Genomic DNA, 12,214 nt, shown 5'->3' with positions numbered 1-12,214 from the left:
TGGTGAATTTGAATGAACAGTCTTTTAAAATAGCCGGGAAAACCTATATTAATTTTAAGCCAGGATGGTCAAGAGGTACTTATATGACCAATACAACCATAATATTTGGAAATTGTCCTTGTATACTTTGTGTTTTTAAATGTTATAATTGTACATGTATTTACCAAATCTGGAGAACTGTTGTAACGATACGTTTACAAAAGAGTGCGGGTAACTGTAACACTTTCAAGATTAATACAGTTGAGTTAATATAAATATTATGATTATAATTGTTTATTTGTGTATGATTAAGCTGGTTTGTCGTGGCTGAGATGAGATCCTACCTTTACTGGTGTGCCAAATGCATCGGTCACGTGATCCCAGGACTGAGCGTCATCACTGTACGTCACTTGGTACTCTGTCACCCATGAGTTGTGGTAATCTCCGCGCCCCTGGGTGATCAAACCAGTGATAGTGACTATACCTTTGAAGTCAACCTGTATCCATGAACTGTCTTCAGTTTCAACATTACACCAGGCTGCAGCAGTTCCTATTCAAAAACAAAACGTGGTGTTTTTTTTAAAGGGCAGTAAGTCTGGCTCCAATCTGAAGTTGTTTAACCACACCTTCCAACCATAGTTATTTAGACCAGTGTCACGGTTGCTTTAAAACATAAGCGCTATTTTTGTCAACCCCCCCCCCCCTTGATTTTGGGTTATACCATGTTTACACAATCATTTATTTCATTGACGTAGATCATTCAACTATATCTACTTCTTTTGTTATTTTAATTTGACAAAGCGCCCTCTAGGTTTTTATTTTGAATTTCGCGCGCCTCGAGCGTCATTCTGTTCTTGGATGAAGATCATCACTATGTACTTATTTTTCGTCTCTTCTCCAATTCACAGGTATGACAAATTTATTTAGTTTTCTCCTTTAAAAGTTTACTTGTAATCGTATATTTGATAATAACAAGTTGAGCTATAATTTCCTTTCATATATTCTGTGTTTTTTGTGGTTTTTTTTGTTAAATTTATTTCGAAACTGATAATGTTATCAAATTAACTTCAATCGGATTCCCGTACTTTGCGATGAAAGTCACATTTTGATACAATTATCAGATCGATCAAGATTTATAAGCACCCTTTACGATCTCTATTTCCAGTTTCCACATTCTATTCCATTTGCATTTTAATTAAATCCAATCGACATTTTTTCGTTTCAAAGATGGTGGACGCCATCAAGGATTTAGCGAGAAGCACTGAGATAATTTGGACTTTAAAAACATGTGTTTTAATTACTTGCTACTTTTTTCTTTATTTAATCATATTGTTTAAGTTTAGAATTAGTATGTAACTTAGTCATTCTGTTCTTGGATGAAGATCACTTTGAACTTATTTTCCCTCTCTTTTCCAAGTCACAGATTCCGCAATAAAACAGTCCCATTTTTCGTGGCCTAAATTCTAACAGGGTCACACTAGTGTTAATCGAAGTCGACTATTCGGGATAATACAACGCCTGAAAAAAAATCCCCGTCATCTGAATGGTTGGTCGTTGATAACATGTCATTGAATTATTCGTCCCAACCCATGGCCCGTCCCAACACATGGCCCAACCTGCGTTCCACTTCATGGAATTATATACCTGCATTCCACTTCAGTGGGCACACCGAGCTTGCTCTAAGATCCCAGCTACTTGGCATCCACACAGGATGCAACTTCACACTTCACCGATTTTCCTTTTGCTACTTCGGTAAGTGTTTACTTTCTTAGAATTTAGGCACTCTCCTGAAGACGGTCAGAGCATACTGACCGGAACGTCGAGTTTATACATCTGGTTCTTTTCAGAACCATTCTCTTAGTTGAGAATTATTCATCCATACGATGTTGTTTGGGAAAAAGTAATTCGCGGCCCGGCCGTACCACAACTGGTATATGTAATAGATAGAGCCATGGTCTATAATTTTTGAGCAGATTCGCTGATTAATTATGCAAGACAACCGCATCTTGACCTCTAGATTTTGACCAATCAGCAGGCGCTTTCTATAGCGTGTCTTCGTAGCCTTGTGGAGACTCCACACAATAGGGAACAAAACATTGTAAAGGTCTCCACAGGGCAATTTCTATAGATAAATAGGTCTCCACAAGGTTTTCGCGAAATAGATATATGGGTTTTACTCAAAAACTAGGAATTTTCAAGGTGGGTTGATCCGTCGCAAATGGAAGAGTTTTAGAAAAGGGATATTAATTCCAAATTTCAGCCAAGGAAACTAATTCTGGTTAAAATAAGAGCATTTGGAAACTTCACTTTCAAAATTGAACACTTTACTACACGAGAACAAAGAAATGTCTCCACAAGGATACAAATTTGAGAATGTGTGCTCTGTATTACGCGATACGCGCCCGGCTGTTGTTGTATTACAAAACACTGCATTGGGATTTACCAATCACACATTTAGTCCTGATTTGGGAATGAAATGACGTCACCTCGCAAAATCGAGGGCCGATAGTTTTTATTTTAGGTGTACATTCGATTCTTAAAAATGGCCGACAAAAACGGCAAGGCTCAGTAGATAGAGAAAAGTATACGCTTCATTTTCGTGTGAAACACGTGCAGGAGACTTCTAATGTTTGGTCCGAATCGCCGGTTGAAAAATGAAGACTTTTGCGAGATTTCATGATTTGCAATCACACGTGTCAAACGTTGCAAAATTCAATGTTTTACAATATATATGTTCGATGTTCAATGTTTGTGTGTTATCTTTTACATTTATGTGTGATGTTCAGTATATGTGTGCGATGTTCAATATATGTGTGCGATGTTTTACAATATTGTGTGTGATGTTCAATATATATGTGCGATGTTTTACATTTATGTGCGATGTTTTCGATATAATTATGTGTGATGTTTTACAATATATTTGTGATATTTTCAAATATGTGAGCGATGTTTTACAAATTTATGTTTGATATTTCGAGCAATATATATATTTGATGTTTAATTATTTCTGTATTTTGATATTTCATCTTATACGTATTCGATCTTTTGCAATATGCATTTGATGTTTCACTTCACATTCGATGTTTCGTTGACAGTCGCAGTCTAGTTACAAGACCGCGAAAGTCTGACTATTTTGCCTAAAGTCAGTGTATGAGACGTCAGGGGATCGCGCAGTGATTAGAGCCAGACCTAAACGGTAAATATTGGAATAATCTCAGGGCAATGCGCAAAGCAGTCGTCATAGTTTGGGCTGTACCGCCAGCTGCATGTGTTTGCATTTTGTACATGGTATGTTCGTGTACATGTACATGTATCATCCATAATGCCCACATGCCTCGACGATGCCAAAACCAGCCTTTTACACATAAGTGATGGCATGGCGCTATAAAAACCAATCGGCGCAGTACGTGCCGGTTGCAGTTTCATGGTTATTCTCGAATAAACAGCCCACCGCGGTGTTGTATAAACAAGATAAGCAGAGTTACAAAATTCGTTGGCTTTAACAAGTGGCACACGCGAGGGCTCCCTTGCTCTATGATGAGAGACTGAGGTATTTTTTGGCAAAAGATGTTTTCTTTTTAAAACTTCACGGATTAATATTCAGTGCAAGGAGTGAAGTATACATATTTAGACTTCTTTTAAACTTAAACTCTCAGTCATTTTTTGTACAAAAGGGCAAAACGTCAAAATGTCGAATATCTGAGTGTTGTAAATTTGAGCCGGGAGGATTACAGTTGCGCCGAGAGGGATTCCTTTACGGCCGACAAAGAAAAGAAAAACATTAGGCTGATGTCTGCAAAATTTAACTAAATCGATAGATGGGTTAAGCATAGAGAAAGGACATACAAACTTAAATTATAAGCGCCCCGAATTGCGAATAATTCGGTATCAAAACAGTCTCAGCCCAACTCATTTCACATCGAGCCTACATCCAGGTACTTGAACACCCATTTTTCATCGCGGATAGAACAGATTTCCGGCTTTGGAATAAATTTGGTCCGTCATTTAATGACAGCAATTTTAATTTGTTTTTAAATCATTTTACGAAAGGGGGAAGGAAAAAGAATGTATAAGTGCCTTGAGAAAATCGGTGCATTGGTAAACCCAGCCCGATTAATTTTATGATGAGACGGAGATTCGGCTTTTTTCAACATTCACTGCCATTTTGGGTGAAACGAAAACCAGTAATTCAGTCTGACGATTTTGTTCCATCGCTAATTTCAGAAATGTCCAGATTCGAAAGATGGGTTAAGGCACATCTAAAGTTTAATTTATTAGCGCCCCGAATAATTCGGTATCGAAACAGTCTCAGCCCAACTAATTTCATATTGAGGTTAAAATCCAACATTTTTTTACATACATCGTTCATCAGAATTACGGATTTCCAGCTTTGAAATGAATGTGTTCCATCTTTAATGAGACAATTTCGGTTTTTTGTGTGTGTTAAATCATCTTACGAAAGGGGAATGAAATAGAATCCTGCCCCGAAAAAAATCGACGCACTGGCAAGCCCTTTTGAAATTCCTTCAAATCCACAGTGCAATCGGGTCGGGAAGGGCCACGTTCTGAGGCCGAGGGCCAAGACTGAGATGAGAGTGCCCGGCCGGTTGTGACAGGCGCGGTTCGCTGATCAGAGTGCACGTACGTGCCGTTCGTTGCGCCCCGCACACCGCCGAGGTCTGATGAGGCAGCCTCGGCCGATAACGGGTTCAGCTATTGTTTTGGACGGGAAAATATTGCAAAAATAGCAAACGAACTGGGCTTTGTACCCGAACACAGTGCTCGCCCAAAACGCACCCATTTTGCCGATAAGCACAGAGCCCCTTGCTATATGATGTGAGCAATCATAATGATGAAATTTTTCAGACATATTAATTGTTTGTGCGGGTTGTAGTCGGTATCGGCCGTATTATATCATGGTCTTATAATCCCTCTCAGTGCCGCTCCCGGCTCGAATTTCGACACTCGATCGGAAATTCGACATTTTATACTACATAAAAAGAGTGCAACTTGAGAATAAGTCTAAATTGGTACTTTACTAAACTTGCACTGAATATTAATATTGTCAAGTTTAAAAAAAATATCTATCTTCGGCCCAAATGTCACACAACTTCCATCGTGTGCCACATAAGCCAATGAATTACGTAACTCTGTTTGTCGCCTATCAGCTTATGCTAACAAATTATCATGTAACTGGATCATTAAACGGGACAGGTGGACATCGGCCTTGGAGCTCAGACCATGTGTCATGCACTTCTCAATGCATAGATGATGCACATAACACTATGGGTAGTACAGGCACAACTGGGGGTACTGCCCAAACAATGATGAATGCATTGCGTATGCTTAAAGAATTACCCACAATTCCGGTTTTTACCGTTTAGGTCTGGCTCTAATCACTTACGCGATCCCTTGACGTCTCATACACTGACTTAAGGCAAAATAGTCAGACTTTCGCGGTCTAGTAACCAGACTGTGACTCTTAACGAAACATCGAATGAAAAGTGAAACATCAAATGCATACTGCAAAAGATCGAATGCAAACATACCGATGAAACATCGAATGCAAATAGCTCGAAATGTCGAACATATTTGTAAAACATTGTATCGAAAAACATCACACATATTTGTAAAACATTGCTCACATATTTGAGAATATCGCAAATACATTGTAAAACTTCACACACAATTGTATCGAAAAACATCGCACATTTAATGCAAAACATCGAACATAATATTGAAAACATCGCACATATATCGTCAAAAATCGCATATATATATTGAAAATCGTATATAAATGTTATTACATCGCACACATATATTGAACATCACACATATATTGTAAAACATCGCACATAATAAATTAAACATCACACACATAATAAAAAACATCGCACACTTATATTATCATGCACATCGCTCATAAATGTAAAAGATAACAAACACATATTGAACATCCAACATATATATTGTAAAACATTGAATATTGCAACGTTTGACACGCCATAGACGTACGTTGGCCCGAAAACATTGTGAATAGCACCTGCTAACGTGCAATGAATGACTTATGAATATTAAGCAGGCCATACTGGAGCTCGACCAATCAGTGGGCGTATGGGTCACAAGGTCACACCGTGTGTGGGTTCCTCGCTCTATGTTTTACAATGGCGACGATCTCTTCGCGTTGTGAAAAATGGAAGTTATTGGAAACATTAAGTGTACATCGAATTCTTAAAATATTAACGACATCACGTTCACGAGATTTTTTGGTAGATGAAGGTTCACTCTTTCCTTCGATTACCTAAACATTTGGGAGACTTTCGTCGTTCTCAAAAAACAGGAAATTTCATGACCTTATTTTTAGTCGATTTGTCCGTGAAATAAAATCGTCAAAATGCATCAAAATCCTTCTTTTTTTTGAGAAAAAAAATAACTTGATGGATGTATGAAGTAGGTCTTTAACTACCTAAAACAACTGTGTTTGTTTGGATCGGTTGTGGTTTGCCATGAAAATTGCGAATTTTCTGAAGCCCTTTTTACGGCCATCGTTCGCTGGCCTCGCGTTGCTGTCAGTTGTGTGGACGAGAAAATAGAGCAGCTACGCGTGACACGGCAACTGACTGAGATTTCCCCTGACCACAGTTCCACTCGGCTTCGCCTCGTGGAATGGAACATTCCATCTGTCACCTCATGACATACATTTTTTCGAGGTGAAACTCGAAAATAACACGGGAAACATATCTGTAATCTCACTATATCCAAAAAGCCAATACCTTCAGTATAGAGTAAATGGTGCAATTGAAACACAAACCCCGTGGCCTACAAATGAAACGGCTGTACACAATTTAACCTGATTAAAGTTACATATGCCGACCGTGCTCTTCAAAAAATGTTATATTTTTCTCCTGACGAATTTTCAATGTTTTGTGTTTAACGGAAGAAACACCTTTTTTTTCGATTTTGAGCGTCTGCAACCCTCTGAAAAATGCTTTTCATTTTGTGCAAAAAAAAATAGACCCACCCTGTAAGAGCCGAATGTAATTGTCTGGAAGCTAGTCATTCGAATGTTGTGAAGAAATAATTTAATAATCAAACGTCAGTGGGTTTTTGCGTTCAATGTCTCATTAAAAAGTGAATAACTTTGATACTGCTATAGGAAAAAATGAAACAAAGAAAAAAACAAATATATTTTTCTAGGTGAAACTCGAAAATAACACGGGAAACATATCTTTAATCTCACTAAATCCAAAATGCCTACCTAAGGTATGAAGTCTGGCCCTGGTCGAGTAAGTAGAATGCCTTCGCCAAAAAGACGAAGCTGTGATGCTTTCATCCGGGATGCGACCATCTTCCATCCCGAGAGGTCCCCCCACGGAGCAAGGAGAGTCACCTGAGGAAAAGGTGCGATCGTTTAGAGAAGTTTCATATATTAAAATCCACTTAAAGCCAGAGTAAATCATTTGTCATTTGTGCATTTTTTTCGTTTGAAGCAACAAAAGTGCTCAAAATCGAAAGAAGTTTGCTTGACAACTAACCTGATGAAGTTTTAGCTCAGTGAATGCTGTATATTCCGAGAAAACAATATTCTAGGATCGCGATTTCAATTGCAATTAGTTGCCGAGTCATTATTTGAATTGCGCCCGAAATCAGCGTCGGGACACGTTCTCATTCAGTCAATAACCTTCTGTACTAATTATATCGATCGCTATAGAAAACATGTAGTGTTGTGTATTTTGGGTCTGATTTATTTATTAATTAATCTCAACTATATTTCAGGTCGATGATTCTTAAACATAACGGAGAATTTAGGTATGCACAACGCTAGTCACGATGGCCATATATCACAGGGTACTACGCGTATACGGCGCGCGTGACTGTGTATGTGGCGCTAGTACAGCGGGCAACGAGCGACTTGCTGCGGCAGCTGCTGGCGGGGAAACACGCTGCTTCAAGTAAGAGCGGTACAATCGGTACAACCTCGAAATCAATGATTAAACCAAATAAGTACATCAAAAAGGTTTTTAAATCCAACGTGTGTTTCCTCTTCAGTAAAAGGTGGACCCAAATAAGTAGCCTGTAAATTACACTCTGTACTTGTCACAAGCATCTTGGGAAACAAAGATACACATGCTTATTAACTATACAGCATATGCTTCAACAGCTTACAAGGATTTCAATAATTGTAGAAACAAAAATCCCCTAAAGTTTTGCTTTTTGTATTAGCTTTGAAATGAAACAAAAACACAATCTCACCATTTCTTTTGAAGTATTTCAACTTCTCTTCGTTGACTGAAACGATCGAGTCATCGATCAATTCACACCGTCTGGTATCTTTGGTATAACCGAAGTATTTGCAGTCTTCTTCCTTGAGGCAGGCCGCGGCACACCTCAGGTAGGAGGCTCGTTGGCTTGACCGAATCACTAGATATTTGACGGTGCTGTTGAACTGTGAAGCAGCCGTGAAATCCGAAGATTTCACGGTAGGGAGATTAGAGCCAGCTCCGCTCTGAACCATGCAGACAACAAAAAGAGCGAGGCACCAAACAAGACGACAATGTCTTGGGTGATAAATAGGAAAATTCATGCCGATTTGTTTTGTTTTACTTTGCTCAGCTATAAACGCTTACAACATAGCGTACTTCGAAACAGTTTCAGAGTGTGTTGCAAACAGCGAACGACGATCGTAGGTCGTTCTAATCTGACAATAAAGGCACGACTAGATTTATTGATCAACAAGTCACAATCGACAACAGACGAATGACATATAGGCCAGAATTTGATCAATGTAAATGTGTGCAAATGTAATCGAGAGCCGAATTCTCACTGGCCCAGTCACGTGCCAGATGTTATTCAACAGGGTAAATACGCATGGGTTACCCTTGCGACAGTATACGCGTGCGCTTTACGAAGCAATCGTGGAACTAGTCTGGTTCCCTGACCCCATTGTCCTTCGGACTTCAAAAATGGGGTCCGGTAGCTAGCGGTGAATCTTCCATACACGGAACTCCGTGTAATGGAGGCAAATTATATGCATGACGTGTATAGGTCTGAATCCCACCTCCTGAATTCAAAAATCACAACGGTAATGTTTGCCCGCAACCAGCCTATTGCAAAATGGCAATACTCTGGCCACGAAATTGCAATTTTGGAGGTATAAATGAACTTCTATTTTTTTGCCGAATTTGAAACTATTTCTGGCAAATATCAATAAAGAGAGAGATATTGCTGTTCAATATTTACAACCTATGCAGTTGAAAATTGAAAGATGCTTTCATGGAGACACTGGTGATTTTGTGTACATTTTCTTTGGTAAAAGACCCGTTTCTTGATTATCGTGCCTGTGTTCAGTGACCGGCGCACTACAGTCACACTCTCGCAAAATGTGGTCCGGCAGCTTTCTATACAAAAACCTCGTTGGCTTGGGGTTTTGTACGTAAACCTTATCAGTCAGCCGATTACGCTCAATTGACTTCGGCCAAACCGCAGTCCCATCATACGAAATAAGTTAACAATGTTAACCGGACCATTTTTTCCAAGAGTGTGTCTCTAATGGTTGATGGGCTTTTAAAAAGAACTTTTGCAAATGGGAAAGACACTTTGGAAACATCCAATCAGTTTGAATATGCTTCATGAATTTCTGAATAAACGAGCACATTTTTAACAGTATTTAATTACTATTCATAAATACCTCAGACAGTTTAGCTATTCCTATTGGTCGAGAGCCCGTCACGTGGCCGGTCTTAAACGGATGATAAAGACATGGCTAGCTGGTCTTAAACACTTTTCCAGTGTCACAATAAAATGTGGACTCCTAAAAATCCAGGGCCTCTTATCGTTTCATTGGTTGAACGTTCACAATCCTCACGTAGGCATGCGCAACACTACCAGGGAGTCAGAATTTTATAGTTCTAAATTCAAACCCAACGCGCCAGGTGCGTACTGCGCGACATCGCGCAGAACATGATACGCGCGCGTCAATCTCCATAAAAGGGTTGTTTTATATCTTACTCGCCAGCTGAACACTCCACTATTTTGCAAGAGGGATGTTTCGAAAAGCATGAAGTGAATTTGTTGAACAAAATCGGGATGTTTTGAACGAATTATTTGATTTTTTTTTACCGAAAAGGTATTTATGAATGGGAATAAATATGTGCTCCGTCGGTATTTATAACTCTGTTTAAGACCACTTAGAGTCTGGGTGCTGATAATTACCATCGCCTCCGGCTCGGGTAATTATCAGCACCCAGACTCTAAGTGGTATTAAACAGAGTGATAAAAACCTCCGGAGCACGCATTCCCTTATTATTTTTCGGTGTGGTGGTGGTGGGGTGGTTGTGGGGGGGGGGGGGTGAGCTAGACAGAAGATATATCCGAATGGCGCAATATTAAAGACCAACAGCGGGCGCAATAATTTTGATGAGGGTTTCAAAATTTCTACGCGTCCGAGTCGTTAATTTGCATGAAAAGTGCCCCCACCGTCTAGTTTAAAAATCGGTGGAATCGTGCGAATATAGCCGAGGATCATCTCCCTTGCTTTTGGGCTATTATCTAAGAGCAGATTTGATAAAATTAGGGTCCAAATATGGGTCCTATTTGCACGAGAAAATGTAGGGATGCCACTGGTAACTTTGGCAGTATGCAGGCTCAGCATTACCGGCAGGCTTCAAGCATTACAGACACACTCTCGCAAAATGTGGTCCGGCAGCTTTCTATACAAAAACCTCGTTGGCTCGGGGTTTTGTACGTAAACCTTATCAGTCAGCCGATCACGCTCAATTGACTTCGGCCAAACCGCAGTCCTATCATAAGAAATAAGTTAACAATGTTAACCGGACCATTTTTTCCAAGAGTGTGTCTCTAATGAACATCAAAGATCAACACACCTGGCACGTGGCATCAGACAGTGAGCAGTGGAGGACACTTACAGAGTGCGCAATGTCAGATCTACTTGACGCAAGCTCCTGGATGATGGCGCGGTATTATATTTGTGTGCAAATGCTGGTGTGCGCGTTGAGCGCAGCGCATTATTGTTCCCAAGAGAGCGCACCACTGAGTTAGGTTCAAACATTTCATGAAGGGGGTGGTTTGGAAGAGAGAAATACATTTCCTACCAATTTTGTATTGAAATTGAAGTTTCTTTTAACTGTGTTAAGATTTAAATAATTTAAAATATTAAAACCAAGCAGAATATGTGGGTGAAGTGTTTAAAACAAATATTGAATGCTTTATCTCGTGGTGAAGTTAAACTAGCCCCCCTCTGTGATCCATGGAGCATTCTATTATATGGATCACCTTGGGAAGCTAGTTTTACTCATAGAGCTATATTAAATTACTCAAGCGCTTACTCATGTACAAGGTGATTCCTGCTGGGCGCATCCATGTTTGTACACAACAGTGTTGTAGGTCTCGAGACCGGTCTCGGTCTCGGTCTCGAGACCACTTTTTGCCGGTCTCGGTCTCGGGAGCTGTGGTCTCGGTCTTGGTCTCGGTCTCGGTCCCCTTTGGTCTCGATATTTTGGCTAGTCTCGAGTCGAGACCAGCCAAAAAGTGAAGGGGGCGGATTCCGCCCCGGCCCTTTTAGGGTTAAGTAAAGAATCAGTTTAGGGCAAATGTGACTGCAGTGTGATGCTAATGGACATGTCTCTCTTCACTTTCTAGTGAGTGAGGCATAGTCCAATAACCATTGCTCCTCTTCTTACTTCTCGTTTTTATTGTGGGATGATCTGTTGAAACAAGCACTTTATAGCCATCCTCATTGATTCCAAATACAACTGAGATTTAAATCTTATGAATCAAGACTGAAACATTATTTTTACCGTCAGATTTTGTATTTTGAATATGGGGAACAATTCAACTCTTTTTCCCTAGAAATATTGGTGATTTTTTTTCTATTTTCCTTTTCAATTTTTCCTTTATTCGTGGAGGCGGGAAAACGTTTTTTTTTCATTATATTTATTAATGGATATTCATCAATTCGTAGACCGTTAAATTGGTATTAGTGGTGGACAGCTGAATTTTGTGATCTCTTTATTAAATAGACAAGACTTGGGAAGAGAGTATGCAAATTACGTGAAATGTTCACAGTTACTAAACTCAATAACATGTTCTTTATTCCAATTATATTTTTTACAAAATGGAGCGTGCCATTTTTTTTATCATACGGTCACTTTCTTTTTGACTCGCCATGTATTCATCTTTTCATCTGTGATCACACAAATTGAGCTACTGCCATGGT

At 39.5% G+C, this 12,214-nt stretch overlaps 1 protein-coding gene across 1 annotated transcript; it reads right to left on the bottom strand.

Moving 5' to 3' along the window:
* Nucleotides 1-287: 287 nt before the first annotated feature.
* LOC119721486 (lactadherin-like) lies at nucleotides 288-8,494 on the bottom strand. Its single transcript, XM_038191565.1, has 3 exons — nucleotides 8,233-8,494; nucleotides 7,238-7,369; nucleotides 288-529 (listed from the first exon to the last, which is right to left on the bottom strand). Exons 1-3 carry the CDS (start codon nucleotides 8,492-8,494, stop codon nucleotides 288-290), a joined length of 636 nt encoding a protein of 211 aa, XP_038047493.1.
* Between the last annotated feature and the right edge of the window lie 3,720 nt (nucleotides 8,495-12,214).

This window comes from Patiria miniata, unplaced genomic scaffold (assembly GCF_015706575.1).
Source record: "Patiria miniata isolate m_02_andy unplaced genomic scaffold, ASM1570657v1 HiC_scaffold_13, whole genome shotgun sequence".
NCBI classification, from domain to species: domain Eukaryota; kingdom Metazoa; phylum Echinodermata; class Asteroidea; order Valvatida; family Asterinidae; genus Patiria; species Patiria miniata.
Note: the sequence above shows the minus strand (reverse complement) of the source record. Positions and strands in the feature narration are given on the sequence as shown.